The sequence below is a fragment of the Durio zibethinus genome, chromosome 16, assembly GCF_047325235.1.
Source record: "Durio zibethinus cultivar Kanyao isolate XHJ-2024 chromosome 16, ASM4732523v1, whole genome shotgun sequence".
NCBI classification, from domain to species: domain Eukaryota; kingdom Viridiplantae; phylum Streptophyta; class Magnoliopsida; order Malvales; family Malvaceae; genus Durio; species Durio zibethinus.
The window spans coordinates 4,057,269-4,074,488 of NC_143177.1; the positions used below are offsets into that span (position 1 = coordinate 4,057,269).

The following is a 17,220-nucleotide window of genomic DNA, read 5'->3' on the forward strand; positions in this document are numbered from 1 at the left end:
ATAAAATTAATAAATACTTAAAAAATATTAAACTTTTTATGTCAAATAATAATTTTATTAATAAATAATTAAAAATAAGAGTAATATATCAAATGATATATTTTTAAATTTTTTATTAATTAGATAGTTATTTATTTTTAGTTAAAATAATAATACAATAATAAATTTTATTTTTAGTTCATAAAATAATATTTATTTATTAATTTATTATTTATAGTATAATAATATTTTTTATTTATTAATTTATTATATAATAATTAATAAAAATTTATTTATTATATTAGATTAAAATATTTTTAAATTTTTTAATAAAAAATAAATAACAGTCGACTGCTCTGTAAACATAAAAATGAAAGAAAAAAAACCAATTGACCACTGGCTCTCCGATAACCAACTGAGATGCGAACCGATGAGATGCTCCCATTATATCATACCGTAAGAGAACGAAATGGATAACCGTTGTTATTGAGAAAAAAAAAAAAAGATCCCAACCGTGTCGCAACAACCCTCGGATGGCTTTCAAACGGAACCCTAGTCGATTAACATACTAAACTTGGGTGATGGGACCCTTTTTTCTCAGAGATGTACACTTTTGGCACGTGAGCACGAGAGGCCAATGATGGTGTTTCGTAATGGGTGGAAATTAAAATATGGGAAAGGTTAGGTGATTGGTTTTCCTCAAGTGGTTGAAGATTTTGAATTGGGTTGCGAATTGGCGATAAGGCTTTGGAAAATTTCAATGATGATTTTGGTTTCCATTTATTTCCTTCGTTTCAAATTCAAAAGCATGTTTTGACAATAGGAGCTTCGAGATTGAATTCGTAAGAGTTAATAATTTATGAATTGATCAATAACTAATTAATTTTGATAGCTTATTTTAAAAGAGATAATTCTCAATATTAGTATAGGAGTTATAATTTTGTATTTAGCTTCACAAAATTTTTTGTATCCGAATATAAAATTGAAAATTAGGTCGTGTTTGTATGATAGGAATAGAATTAATATTATAAATAATCTTTAAACTATAATAATATATTTAATTTGATATTAAATTTTAAAAATTTTTAATATAATATTTAAATTATAAATTTATTAATTAAGACGATATTTATTGATTGACTTCAAATAATAACAAGTGATGAATAAATAATTTTTTAAATATTATATTAAAATTTTAAAAATTAAATAACATATTAAATATTTATTTATAATTTAAAAATTAATCTGATAAAATATAAATTTGTAAAGGTTTATTATGTATAGACTTAAAATGCATAATGCAAGGTGGGTCTATGGATACAAAGTTCATGTGCTATAAGGTCATGCACAATTGGCCATGAAAACCTTCCAATTGGACAAGAAAAATTCCAAGGAAAAAAACTATGAAAAGCCATAGTAGTTATTCTTCAAATCCTACTAATTGCATGTTGGGTACAGTTGCGGACACTACATCATCTTGGTCATCATCCTTTCAGTTTTTTATTCACTACCACCAAAATACAGCCAATTAAAGACTAGAGCCCTGAACCTACAGCTACAACACCCAAAGGGGTATCCCACTTTCAAGATCTCTTATTCGCACCACATATTCTGAATCCCAATCCATCCCCCCATTGTTTCAAGATCTTTCTTGAAATCACTTTTGTTTTAAGTAACAAAATATTACTATTATCGTTGGCATCTTATAACCATTGAGTCTATTGAACCCATATTATTGTATGATATCAAAATCCTTTTAATTTTATTGTTTAATAAGTTGGTTTAAATGTTTTAGGTTTAACCATTTATTACTAAGTGATCAAGGCAAGTTCGAAAGTTAAGCTAGGTCAAATCCTTAGGAAAAGTTATAAAGAGAGTTTTAGATTGAATGGTGTAAGATATTTATCAATAAATTATTTTAAAGGAAATGAATTGAAATTGAAATTGAAAGGAAATGATTTAAGAAAAAGAGCCAAGAAAACAATTTGAATTGGTTTGGAAAAGCGTTGAAGAAATTGAAAGAAAATAAAATAAGAAAAGACCAAGGAAAACGCTATCTTGTTCAGGCATCATTTGAATGCCTTATATGGATATCCAAATGCCCAAAAGTAATTTCAAAACAAAAGCCAGAAGTTGACTAGGCATTGCACTGTCCTCGTGGGCATTCAACTGCCCCTTATGATGAACATATGGCATTCAACTGCCCTCATTGGCATCCAACTGCCCAAAACAAATTTTTTAACAAAAATGTATCAGGATTAGGGCAGCCGACTACTTAAGTTTAAGATTCAAAAAGATCATGCTCAAATGGTTATATATTTTTTAATTTTTTTCATATTATTCTTTTTAAAAAGTATTATTTATCTTCTTCCAATACATCCTGCTTAGGATCAACTACAATCTTGAAAAAGATTTTCACTTAATCATAGATATATTTTTCCTTGTTCAAGAAATTGAGCTCGTATTAAAAGGAAGTGTATCATGTATGTATAAAAATAATAAGTTTGTGCAGGCATAGATGCATGAATCCCCGACGATGTGACTTGATGTCAACAACTAATCATGTGATTCGAAAGCCCAACATTAAACGGTTCATATATAGTTCACTGAAATCATCATTAACAAGAATGAAACTCATACCTTCTTTACGTTAAGGATCCTAACCTATCTTATCCTATTCTATTAATATAATCAAAATACAATTCATTTAGCTAATGAAATTGATTTAATCCGTAAAATTTGAATATTTCATTTATAAAATTTAAATTCAAATTTTATTCTTAATGATGTCTTTTAATGCAAATATGTAAATTTACTTTTTATGAAATCTGCCATCTATTTTGATTTTAAAATGAGAGGCCTCCGTCTACTTAAACTTTTGTCAACAAAAAATAAAGAATAGTTCATTTATTTACGAGCAATCGGCCTAAAGAGAGACTTGGCAATGAATCCTAAGCGAGTGATGGATCAAATGATTACACCAATAACCGTGTTTCAAAGTTGAAACCTGCCCTTTATTATTCTTTAAAGAAACTCACTTGTTTGCATTATTGTTCCCATTTTCCCCTACTTAAGTCAGAGGCCACGGCGTATAAAGAAAAGGAGAAGATGATGCAATGTGGTATTCAAAGGTAACAACCATGTCATTCTCATCTTTCAAACAGAGACAACTCGGCCAAGTATAGACTCCTAGAACATAGACTAACACATAAACCACTCTGTTGAAAACCCTCTGCAATACATGCAAATAAGATAATTTCTCTCAAGATCAAAATCCTTGTTAAACAACATCACGCTCAAATCATTTTCCAATAGCATGTCGGTTATTCACATACTGCAACTTAATTTGAATGCCTGGCGAGAAAATTTTCATCCTCTTTTTTTCTTGGTGAGAAAATTAAATCGGTTATTCCAAGATAGCCATAAAAGATCCTCTTTTTTTCTTCGGTCCTCTAATCCACCTTCACAAGACTAGGAATTTTCTTATCATCCTTGCCTCCAAGGTCAAGGGCTGTACACGGGACCAACCCTTGCGGGCAGGGTTTTACTTCTCAAAATATTCAGCAAGCCCGACAGCATCCTTCGGGCCTGACTAATTAACCAGCAAACTTGACCACTGTAATACCCAGATGACCTTCTCTAAAATTCTTGCCTTTGACTTGCCACTTCCAAATCCAAGATCTGAAAGCACAAGCATCACAGTAAAATGCGATTATTTCAAAATAAATTGACTCGTCGAACACACTGTCACTGGCTGGCACCAAACAGTAACACAATGAAATGCATATGTCTATCATTATCTTCTCTCCACAATCGATTTATGGGATATGCAACATTCATGCTTATATACCAGTGGTTTTTCCTTCCCGATGTGAAAATGAAGTGAAATTGAAGCATTTTAATTATTCCCTTGGAACGTATAGCGTTACATTTTCTCTTATTCAATATCATCCTGTTTATTTTTCTTTGGAGCGTTTTAACATATGTAAACTCTACCACCATGCTTTAACTTTTCACCTTGTTAAATGACTTAATTAATTCTCCCCGACTACCTTTGTTAATACACTTAAAGTGAAAGTCAAATGAATAAAGAATTGATTCTAATGCCACTTGTCAAATAACCATTACTCTTTTTCTGTAAAACTAACTTATTCGAATATACAATACCAATGCTTATATACCATTTCTTTCCTATCCGATGTGAGATTAATGTACTCTATTTACTCTTTTGAACAATTAACATGACATTCTTTCTTAATCTCATAATGCTTTCCTCACGACTACCATCCTACCTGCTCTTCTTTGAAATACTCGACGTTGTTAGATTTGTCACCATATTTTACTTTATCCCAACACCTTATTAAATGATCAAACTGATGCATTCTGCCCATTCCTTTAGAGGACTTGAGTGACACATACAACCAGCCACCCAACTATATATTTCAGTTTAGAACTTGAATTCCAATAGGTAAAAAAAAAAAAGAGTTCCGAAAAAGATGAGGACGAAAATGATAACAAATTTATCCATATCAAGAAAATGCCAACGATAAAACAATCCAGATTCCAAAGTTCAAGGTAATCAGATATAAACAAACCTCCTTTCTAGGCCTATACCTGTGATTTATAATGGTCCTTGCCCAATGCCCACTCTTCCTCCCCCCACCCCCCTAACCAAATGGGAAAAAATTCTTTTTGTAGTCATTTTCTCCTAGATTTTTCTTTAGCAAACTAAAACGGATGTCCTTTGCAGCTGTTTGAGGATTCTTAAAACATAGAAAAGCCAGACATTGTCTATAATGGGAACCTGGCATTCGCTAGGGCTCGCCTTCTCTAAGCATTTTCTCCATAAAGGCATGTCGCCGAGATGAAAATTTTTTCTTAGCTTTAAGTATCATCCTAGCATTGTTTTACAGTTATTTTATCTTGATCACCTGATCAACATCTTTGACCGCCAAATCAACATCCATTGACTATCAGGTTAACAATCACCTTAACTGGTCCAACACTTAACCAATATTAGGTAAGAAAACTGACCACATCAGTACGAGCTAACTGCCAACTAACGACGGCAGAACCAACCCACTATAAAAGGTAAGATCAGGACACGTATGTCATTCTGAACGTTTTACTCACTTTCACCTGCTTCCTTATGTTCGCCTTTATACCTTCCCTCACTTACTATACCTTGCTAACTTTAAGCTTCGGAGCGTCCCCCGAAGTCCTACCTCTAATGTCCCTTGACCATTACAGCCTCCAAGTCAGCTAGCTGACCAAGCCTTCCAACAAGCATCCAATCACCATACCTAAAAAACCATCTACACCAATAAACACAAACAAATATCTAGAATTCTAAAACTAAACCTACCAATTCGTATATTCACATCATGTAAAAAATTAACAATTCAGATATTTATATCGTTTTTTATACAAAAATGACGTGTCATAATTCGTATTAATACAAAAACATGAAATACATTTTTTTTCAAACCCATATATAGTTTTTGCTAAATTTTAAACCATAACATCTTCGAATCTTTTATTCGTATTTCATGTTGTGTCGCCGTATCACATTTTAGATTGTCAGAACTCTAAAACCATCAATTTAACTGTTAATAACCAAACATACATAAAACTTTTATAAACTGACCAGCAACACAATACCGGCAGCTTAACACTCATGCACAGGTTGAAAGTGAACTACGATTAACAACACTGCTTGCAACAAGAACCTACAATCAATATTAGGAATATGCACACATCAAGGAATCAAACACAAGCTAAACTACAACCAACATCATCCAAAAGCTCTCAAGAGAACCGTAGGTTTCTCACAATTAAACCAGCATTCATGGATTTCAAAAAAGTGATCTCCTCAACCCTCATCACCTTTATATACCAGCTGAACAGGAACACCAACAGCAAAAAAATCTGTCTTTCTTAATAAAGCAAATTACTAACCTAAATGAAATACAAACCAGAAGCAAATGTGACTCGATGGTGATCAGGTCGGACTGTTACTATATTTTAAGAGAAAACTAACTTATTTTAAAGAAAAGTTAAAGGTAAGAAAAACAGAGTAATAGACTACTTTCATGAAGGAAACTTTAGAACTTCAACTTCAGTTTTAAGCAAACTTATACCAACAACCAAAAAATGGCTATAATAATCAGGCCAACCTAGCCATGCCATATGGGTGAGCAAGAAGTATTTTTAAGTATTTTCTTACTCTAAAATATACAATCTTTGAAATCATAATATTCATAAATATTGAAGGATGAAAATTTTCAAAACCATATCTATCTTTCAAAGTAATTATTAACTCTTGTAACTGTAAAGTAGCTTTGTAAATACCATTTTCCAAATTATTGCAAAAACAGAGAAGCAATTACAGAGGTACAGAGGAAATCGATGGTCAAACAAAAGAACCAAATGAGAAAAAAAAAATCAATAGAGAAAATCTCAATAATTATCTTAAACATTCATCACTCAAAACCTGATCAAGACTAAGATAATAAAGATACTTATAACTAAAACCCAACCCTAATAAAAAGCAAACACCAAAAATAAACCTAAAACCTTAATACTTGGAAAAAGGAACAAAAATAGTAATTAATATAAAACAACCTAAATATTCTAAAATGTTCTAAGTATATGTAAAAGTTACAATTAAGACCATAAAATATGAAATGAAGTCCTAGACAATGTAATCTCTTAATTAGATATCTCCATCCACAATCAATTCATCTCAATGTAAGTCCTCTTAAAGACAACGGGGTCATTGACATCATCTTACGATCATATGGCTTAACCTATGTTCTGTATGATGCTCATGGAATATCAAGATCGCGATAGTACCCCTTTTGAGCTGCATAAAACAAATGTGTCACAACTTTAAAAGGACAGAGTTACATTTGAACCATTAAGTGAAACGTGGAGATGAAAATATAAAATAAATTAAAGAAAAACCAACATAACACAACTACTTTAACCATTGAAAGTCTCAATAATCTACTTTAGAGGAAAAAAAATTGTATATATAAGGGAAAAAGATCTGCATTTAATTGATTAAAATTGAAGCAAAATCTTAATTCAACAGAAAAACATCAAACCTTGGTATAGTCCCAAGGCGACGTGGATCATATTCTGTTGCCTGCCTAAGGGCCCTAGCAAAAGCCTTAAATGTTGCCTCAATAATATGATGTGAATTTTTTCCTGCAAGCTGTAAAAAGCCAATTTGAAATATTATGTCAAAAAACCTAGAAGTAAAAATGAAAAGAAAGATAATTAAAAGTTTTATGGCTGATTTTGATAAAGCAAACATATGGGCTCAAGCTCAACTACTTACTAAAAATTTTAAAAAGTGCTTCGAAGGGGCAACTACTGAAAAGAATTTGTAAAAGCATAACATTTATTAGTAATAAGATTTCTTTTTATTTAAAAGAAAATTTGGATTGTTTAATATTAACAAATAAAATTCAAGAATGTCTCAGTATAAATACCTGCCGTATGTGTAGTGTCATGCCAGAAGTATTGACCAAAGACTGGAAAAAATGCTCCACCAACTGTGAATATTAGGGTTTAAAAATGTGTTGGTGAAATTCAGCATAAACATATTCTAAAAGAAAGCAGTACGAAAGAAGCCAACAACTTAAGAAAGCAAAATAGAAAGTTGAAACCCGGTTGACAATTTTCCTCCATGGTCAACAACAAAAACTGACATTGTTTGATTAGAAGAACAAAAACAAAGTGAATTACCTGAGTGTCATATGTCCCAACTCTTGCAGTGGGAATGTTCAAATCATAACTTAAATGTGGTCGGCCAGATAAATCCTTGGACAAAACAATATAAAATTTAGTGTATTTATGAATTTGAACATTTACAAGAAACATGGTTTCTAAAGAACTACCTTTAGATAAAGTAAATTCAATAATATAGCATACAATCATCACCAACCACAGCATAAGTTTGAGGATTATCTTTTTGTCAAGAAGGGCTTTGCTAATCCTAATAATTTTGAAGTTCTCTGACGTGTTTTCTTTGCATTGAATCCTATACAGCTCTATGCATTAGCAGGAAATATCTTGGAATCAAAATACAAATTGACACTTTGAGTTTCAAATAGAACCATAAGATCATGCTTAAGGAATAATGGTGCATGTCATACCAGTGAAACATGTATCAATGCTTCATCAAGAGGAGCTGAAAAATCACCAAACCGGTTAATTCCTTTCCTGTCACCAAGTGCCTGAAGCAATGCCTGAAGAGGACAAATAACTCATTAATTCTCAAAGCATGCATGGACGAGGAAATGCAAATCAAAATGTCCAACTGCTGACATAAAACCAGTATAGTGACACCCCTTCGCAGATAAACTAATAGTTATTTTGCACACAACATTTACAAACATAAGACCGTATACAATAGGAAATGCTTCAATACACAAATTAATAAGAAAAGAGCTAATTTCTTGGAGTAATTAAGTTCGAGGAGGGAGCATTTGAAATCAAGACCTTCCCTTTAGAGTTAAGGTGATCAGTTCACAATGTCAAAAAGGTATATTATTAATTTTCAGGATAAATTCAGTAATAAAATTCATGTAAATCTTAGAAATTATAAGAAAAAAAATACCGTTCCAAGAGCAAGGGCGACATCTTCATTGGTGTGATGATCATCAATATGAATGTCCCCGGTAGCCTTGACGTGCACATCGAACAACCCATGGGACGCTAGTTGCTAAGGAAAAAAGCCATGAAAATCAGTTAGCAGCTTAGTAAAACAAAAAATTCACACCAAAAAGAAAAGAAGGAAAATAAAGAACTATACATCCAGCATATGATCAAGAAACGGAATACTAGTACTAGAATTAGCAACCCCAGTGCCATCCAAGTTAATTTTAACCCACACATTAGTCTCTTTCGTCACTCTCTCCACCTCTCCAATCCGACCTAACCCAAAATCAAAAAGTTAAACCCATGATGAAAAAGATAAGATAAAGCAAAAAAAAAAGGGATCTTTTTGTTATTTGGGATTTGAGTTTCTTTTACCTGGATTGGCTGAAGGCAAAGTGGGGGAAGGGGAGCCGTTGTTTTGGGGAAGAGAGGAACAACAAAGTGGTGACTGGGAATTATTATTCATTTGTTTCAAAGTGAAAGGGGAGAGTGAGTGTTGCAAAGGAAGAAAAGGAATGGAGGGAAACCTAAGAGGAATTCTAGTGTTGGTTTTTAGTAGGGCAGTTGCGGCGGCTGTGGAGGAGGAGTAGATGCTCAGGAGGCGAGGAGGAATTGAAAGCTCCATTTGTGGTAGCTTTGATAGAGAGCGAGAAAGAAGTAAAAAGACAAAAAGAGATGTCCAAGGTAAACACAGACACGACGTCGTAAATAGATCAATTTTAACCTACACAAAAAAGGACATGACGAGAGAGACGGTATGTATATTTTTAAATAAAATAAATGTATTTGATGCAACGTGTATACTTTTTTTGAAATTTTTAATAGGGTGTATCTCGTGTACAATCTTTTGTTAACTTTCGTGGTGGATTGGTAGTCTAATTTATCTTCAATAAAATTTTGATTCGATTTGATTTTATAAAGTTAAATTTTTTTTTTAAAAATTAAATATTAGATTGATCAAGTTTGATCGAATAATAGTAAGAAAAGTATATAATTATTTATTTATATATTATATAAATTTATAATTTTATATTTATAGTAAAAATAATATTTTATATTTTAAAAAATAATATTTTATTAATTTTGGATAAAATTAAATCGAATACGATTTATACAATATCGGATCGAATCAGATTCAAGTATAAAAAAAAAATAAAAAAATTCTCAAATTAAGTCAGGTTTGAATTTTATGAATATAAAATCAGGTCCAATTCGAAGTGTGTAAAAATTTATCATGACTTGATCCATTGTTCTCCTTACTTTTGTTACAAGAAAAGGTAAAATGTCAAAAGTAAAAGTGACGTGACTTTATTAAAATTTGGTTGATTTTTTATGTCATTAACTCTTTAGTAATAAAAGTGAATCACGAGAAAAAAGTTTTTTACAATGAGTATAAGTGAAAAACTAGCAAATCATAAAAAATGTATGCAGAGTTTATCTAATTTTTAATTTATCCTTACACCCTCGCCATTATATTTACATGGTTAAAGATGATATTATACATATAAACTTTTTTGAATTTATACTCTCCAAGCATCAACACTAATATTGTGTAAACTAATCTAAGGATAAAATAAAAGGGTAAATTACATAAATATACTTTGAGATTTAATGCGATTTAAGTTTACTTTTTAAAATTTAAAATATGACACATAATTATCATATGATTTGTTTTATTGTATTTTTACCAAAAACCGTTAATTTTTTCATTTTTTTAATTTTTTTTCATATCCTCAATTTTCAATTCATCTTTTCTATCTACAATTTATCTTTTTTCTCTAAAATCAAATGAATTTTCTTTCTAAACAAGTAAACCCAAAACCACCAAAAAACTCTTCTTCACAAACCAAAAAAAAAAACTCAAACCAAGACCTAAAATTTTGACTTTGCTTTTGGATGTATAATGTTCTTTAGCTGTGTTGATTATTTTTTGTTACAACTTTCAATTTTTTTTTGGCTTATCTGTTTATATGCAAATTTTAAGTTTTGCGTCTTTTTGGGAATGAAATTTTTATTGTTAGGAATTATATCAAGCATCAAACAAATAACCAATTTTCATTCAATAGCCACCAGAAAACCTAGGAACATCTATAAACAAGCCCAAAAACCCAAAAACCCAAAAACAAACCGAACACCCACCAGAAAAACTCACAAAATTCAAATTCACTCTGAATTACTCACATACAGTAAACCTATAAAACAACCACAAACCCACAAAACAACCACAAATCCATATAACAGCCACAACAACTTATCAACAATGATTTTTTTTATAGGTTTCGGTTTGATTTTTTAAAAGTTTTTGGGTTTTGAAAATAGAGATGAAAAGAAGAAGAGAGAGAAGATCAACTGGCGGCACACACCATAATAATATATATTTTCAATATTTGATCCCCCACTTGCTAAACATTGTGAAGAATTCATGTTTTCAGTTTAATTTTTCTTTGAAAAGTTTGAATATAAGAAAAACCAAACAAAAAAAATTTAGGAAAAGAGTTAGGGTTTATTGATTAGGTGTTAATGACGTTAATGAAAACTAACGAAATGTCATAGATACATAGCTCATAGTGGTTAAGTGTCACTTTTTAAACCTCATAAGGAAACTCAAATCGTGTTAAACCTCAGGTATATGTATGTAATTTACCCTAAATTAAATAAACTTGATATTGGTGTAACTAGCTGACATGTGAAGATTAAAATGATTGTTAAGCTTCATATAGTTGCATATTAATGACAACATAAATAAATCAACTTGATAATGATAATGGTGTGACTTGTTAACCTGGAAGCCTTTCAATGCAATCCTCAAATATATATATATATATATATCTTCCATGTTCGAAATTTGAATTTTTTATTTGTTTCAAAATGAAAATACATCATTGAAAAGATTTTTCCACCTACCATAACTTGTTTTTGGCAATCTTTGCTTGGCAATGCTAATAAGTTTCATAGCATTTATAATTTTTTGATCTTTTATTTGTAGAGCCAAAGTCAACTCATTTTTTTTACCATCAAAATTCATACGATGCAAAAATTATATATAAAAAGCAAAAAAAAAAAAAAGATTTGGGGTTAAAATCTTAAAACAAAAAATTTACCAAGTTGGTGAATAGTGACTGGTGACTTGTGGTGAATTGACTCTATGCTATTATGTTGTACTGGTGTTACCAAGTTGGTGAATAGTGACTGGTGACTTGTGGTGAATTAACTCTATGTTATTGTGTTGTACTGGTGCTAGGTGGTAGGTAAGCAAGTAGAGATGGCATCAGGTCAAGTTAGTGCAGATTTTGTTCACCCTAACTTTGACTATTATAAATTATTCCTGACTTGGCATCAAGTTATTATTTTTGATACCTAACTTTAACTCGACACATTTATGTATAATTTGTGTCCAACTCACATTTGATTCGAAATTAAATTAATGATTTTAATTTAGTATTATATTCATAAAATGATTTTTTTAATATAAATAATATCTTAATTATATATAAATATAGTATTTTTATTAAATTAATATTTTAAATTAAGACAATAAATAATAATTTTATTAATATATACATATATATAAATAAATAATTAAATAAATAATATATATTTATCCCAAGGAAGGTTGAGGTAGAGCACCCTAAAACTCACAAACTGATTCAAACTTATTTTTTTTTCGAAAGAATACCCGACCAACCTCTTACCCAACCTTCAAATTCACAAAAAAAAACCCTATTGGATCAAAATAGATTGAAACTCATTAGATATGAATTATTTCATCATTTTTATAACTAAGGACCAAAGGCTATTGCTTGTTAGGTTTTCACCTTGGTACTTGGGGCTTAATGGGTTGAAGGTAGAAAGTGAGAAAGTCAAAGATAGATCGGACTTTAGAAAAGAAACAAGAATGAGGAAAGAAAGGGTGACAAGAGGGGATAGATGTCGCATAAAATGCTTTAAGGGAGTAAACAAGGTACTTCAATTCATATCGAATAAAACAGAAAAAGTCATTAGGCATATAAACATTGGCATTGCTCATCCCAATAAGCTAGTTTTGCGAGGAATAGGTAATGGCAATGTGACAAGTAATATCAAAGCCAACCCTTAACTTATCCGACTCCATGCTAAACACCATAGTAGAGGTAAGTAGGATAGGCCGATCTAGCCATTTAATAAGGTGTTAAAGTAAGGCATGATGGCAGAGTCTAACCACACCAAAGTGCTTTAAAGGGGAGTATAGATGTGGTAGTTATGACGAGGATGTCACGAGACTTGGTGAGGGAGAATGCTATGCCAAGTCTCTAAAGGAATAGGCAGGATGCTTCAATTTCACATCGGATAAATAAATAAAGGTCACTGGATATATAAATGTTAACGTTGCACACCCCAATAAGCCAAATTTGTAGAGAGAGGACAATAACCACTGACATAAAGAACTAGTAATAAGAAGAGAGTCAAGAGTGACATGGATCTTATATAAGGGAATTGAAAATTCTAAGGCAAAGAATTAGAAAAGAATAAAAACTAAATGGAATAAAATAAAATTAGGCTTTATTTTTTATTAAATATTTTATGATTTTTTAGTATTCAAGTAAAAATTTTAAAGGTGTTCAAAAAAATTTTAAAGGTGTTTAAGAAAAAATAAGTTTTTAATTAGATATTCATAAAGATTCTAATGAAACATATGCATCTGCTATTAAATAATGTTTTTTTTCTTAATTCAAAATTTAGCTTCACCACTAGTTTTCAATTAAGCTTTTAGCTTATTTAAATTTGAATTATTTTGAATTTAGATAGTTAATTTTTCATTTATCAAATTTGGTTAAATCAAGTGCTAATTCAAGTGGATTAAATGAATTTTTAGCAAAAATGGACTTTGTCAACTCTATTTTGAAAGGTGAAGCATTTTATCAAAAATTAATCCAATTGACATGACATTTTAATTGATCAACAAATTGATAAAATGAGAGAAATATTTTAAAAAAAAAGTCACAAAAGTATGTAATAAAAGAAAAACAATATTAAAAAAATAAAAAAATGAGTCGATTAGTGTCTTTTCATCTTAAACTTTAAATAAAAAAAATTAGTGGATTTAAAATTTTATACTTTAGTATTAATTTTATAAATAAATAAGTATTTAAATTTATTTTTCTAAAAAAAAAAAACTCAATAAGTTTAATTAAACAAAGTTAATCTTAATAATTGATTATATATAACAAACAAATAAAATTGTCCCCATATTCTTTCAAACACTAATTTAGGAAACAAACTATTCAATGTCCTTAAAAAGAATTTAAGGTTAGATTTGGGGATAAAAACATTGGTTTGCAAGTGGTTGTTATGAGTTGTCCATTAATGTTATGACAACTCATTCGTTTGATAAATAAATTTATTGAAGGGTTAAATGGGAAAAACAAAGTTTATACGAAAAGTTAATTTTGTGTTTTTTACACTCTTACTTTAGTTCTTATACATTTTGTTACTTTTTTGCTCTTGCATCATTTTTTTCATTAGGTCAGTCCTCTGTTGTTTTTATGTGAATTAGAGCTATATTTTTGCATTGTTTCATCGGATAAATGTTTGCATTTCTTTTTTTCTTCTTAGGATGACTTTGTATTTGTTTTTTTATAGGTTGTTTTGTGCTATTAGTTTTATGTGGTAAGGCTTGGTTTTTACTATTTATCATTTTTGTTTTTTTATGCATTGGCTTTTTTATGCATTGTTAGAGTTTTTTTTTTTTTTTTTCAATATGTTAATAGATGCTAGTTTAGTTGTCATTTTTATTTTCTATCTTTTTTCTTTGTGTGCTTTTTTAGTAGGTAATGAGTTTTTGTTTTCGTGATAATATTAAGGAGATTTCCAATTGTTTGGAAGCTGAGTTTTTAGTTAGTGTTCATAAGGTTTTTTGTAGAAGATGATGATATTTTTTTGCATCTATTTGTTTTTTTTTTTTCATGGGTAGTTAATGTTTCATTTTAGGATTGTTTCAGGAAAATTTTCTATGGTTTAATGGCTGAGTTTTTACAATGCTAGTTATCAATTTGTTTTTTGGGTATGTGGTCAGAAGGTTTTCTGTAAAGGGTGTTACAATTTTTTTGTTTTTCTATTTGTCCACTTTGATATTGTGGTCGTGTATGCTTTTATGTTTGTTTTTATTATTGTTTAAATCTTTTTTGCCATTTTTTTTTATAGCTTTAGTTTCAAGTAAGTTACATATCTGTGATTTGCTGGAAGTAAGTTACATATCTGTGATTTGCTGGAAGATTCTTGGTAACAAAATTTTTTAGTCTTACTTTCAAGTAAGTTACTCAGTTGTTATTTGTTGAAGGATTTTTTGTCAAAAAATTAGGATCTAGGTTTGATTTCTAATTTACCTATTAAGTTCACATTATTCCTTTTGTCTTTAACTGAAGAATACTTAATGATTTTTGTATAAGTTATATTCCTATATAAATTATAACTAATGTTTTCTTTTTGTATTGAAGTCTTAAATTATGCTTTATGGGTTCAAAAAAAGCAAAGTTGTACATAGTATCACTATTGACTCTGATTTTGGGTTTGTCATTCACATTGATCTTTTTTTTTTTTATGTTTTATATCTTTTTTTATAGGGGTTATAGTTTTCATTATTGACAGATTATTTTTTTATTCTTTACTGAAAAATATTTGTTAAAAGTAGATGAATTAAGGTTTAATGCATTATATTTGTTTATTTTTTTTGTTACAATTTTGATTGTTGATCAGTTGTTCATATGTTCTTCGTTTTGTTTTTGAAGGTATTTAAATTGAGATTTAGGACATTATTTCTATAATTTTGTTTTTTCTTTTTGAGCGCATGTTTAATTTCATTTTAGTAGTTATTTTTTCTTTGCAATTTTATTTTCTTTGTTGTCATTTGATAACATTATAATGTTGTTGTTTTATTGCACAACTTTACTATGTTTGTTTAATTGGAGCTTTTTTTCCTTTATTTATGATTCTAGATTTTTTTTATTAAAACTTGGTATTACAACCCTATAGCCTGTCTAGCCACCCCTATCTAATTCTATCAAATCAGCCACCCAACCAACCAACCTACAGCCACCCTACAACCACCACTTACTCACCACCCTGTAAACATCCCAACATTATAAAACACCTAACTTTTTCCCTTTTGGCCCTCTCTCTCGAACACCTCCAAAAATTCCTAAAAACGCGAAAACTCCCACACCCAAAAAACCCAAACACTCTTCCCTGTCACCCATAGAAACCCCAAACTATTCCACAACCAAAATAATAACAAAAAAAAATAACAAATAAAAGACAAAAACAAAAACATAGTCTTCCCCGTAAGGAGGAACCTAACGTCGAGCCACCTGCACCAAAGAAAAAGGTATCGGTTAGTTTTCAAACAGAAAAACAAAAGAGAAAAAAAGAAAGAAAAGAACACAGAAAACTTCAAGCCCAAATCTACGACGATCGGGGCTACTTCTCATGAAAAGGATGACAAATCTGAACTTAAGAGGTAAAAAAGAACCTCCTAGTCAATTTGGAATTTTCGATTACTGATGACCACCGCTGACAGTGACCCAGGTGACGGTCGGCGCGACGGTCCGATGACTGGACAATGGGAGATCTGGAGCTCTCCCCAAAGCTTTGACCCTTTTTTTTTCTAGAACAGAAGAAGAATGAACCAAATTTTTTTTTTAGTTATATATAAAAGCCTAAAGCCCAAAATGACGTCATTTTCAGCATAAAAAAATCCACGCGTGCCTGTTACGCAACCTGAGATTCGCGCAAACCCACCCGTTAACCCACTCAACCAGCTTTGAACTAGTTCAACTGAACCTTGCGCTGAACCGTCACTCAACCGGTTCAACCGAACTGCTTACTGAGTCGTCTTTATTTTCGGCCTAGCTGAATCGACGTTGACCGGTTCGATTTAGGTAAATTTTTTTTTGAATTTTTTATATATTATTATTTTTGTTATTTTGAGTTTTTTTTTATATATTTATGCATGATAAATTTTAAAATTTTTTAGAATAAATTTTAATTGTTTTAATAATAATAAAAATGAAAACAAGTAAAATAATAATTAAAAATATATATATTAAAAATGCTTTAAAATAATAATAATAATAATCTAAAAAAATAGTAATAAAAATTAAAATTTTTTATTATTTTATTTTTCCTACATAGATATTAGAGGGAATAAAAACACATTTCTAAAAATAATTATGTCTAAAGGTTGAGGAATTATATAAAGATTAATTAATAAAAAATAATAATAAAATTAATGTTATTGTTAAAAATAAGTTTTCATAAAAAGGGAAATATATGAGAAATTTTTAATAAATTTTTAAAAATCATAAAAATCAAACTTACTCTGAAAATCTGCCTAGATGTTAGGGATTTTTAGAGATGTTCGTGTTTTTTCAAAACTAAAATTAAAACCCTAAACCTTTCAAACCTTAAAATAAATTTCCCAAACCCTAAAATCAAATCCCTAAAATTGAAACCCTAAATTTGAAACCCAAAAATCCAAAATCCCAAACCTTAAATTCCAGGCCTTAAACACGAAACCCTAATCCTTCAAAGTCCTAA

General features: G+C 29.9%; 1 protein-coding gene across 2 annotated transcripts; it reads right to left on the minus strand.

The window, feature by feature from the left end:
• Positions 1-6,543: 6,543 nt before the first annotated feature.
• LOC111298507 (imidazoleglycerol-phosphate dehydratase 1, chloroplastic) lies at positions 6,544-9,374 on the minus strand. 2 transcript variants are annotated; one of them, XM_022893225.2, is made up of 8 exons: positions 9,025-9,374; positions 8,804-8,925; positions 8,609-8,713; positions 8,145-8,237; positions 7,735-7,809; positions 7,479-7,541; positions 7,089-7,198; positions 6,544-6,844 (listed from the first exon to the last, which is right to left on the minus strand). In XM_022893225.2, the coding sequence occupies exons 1-8, from the start codon at positions 9,272-9,274 to the stop codon at positions 6,817-6,819; spliced, it is 846 nt and encodes a 281-aa protein (XP_022748960.2). In that variant the 5' UTR covers positions 9,275-9,374; the 3' UTR covers positions 6,544-6,816. The 2 variants fall into 2 exon arrangements, with proteins under 2 accessions (XP_022748960.2, XP_022748961.2); XM_022893226.2 differs by lacking the exon at positions 6,544-6,844 and adding an exon at positions 7,325-7,359 and having other exon boundaries at positions 9,025-9,345.
• Between the last annotated feature and the right edge of the window lie 7,846 nt (positions 9,375-17,220).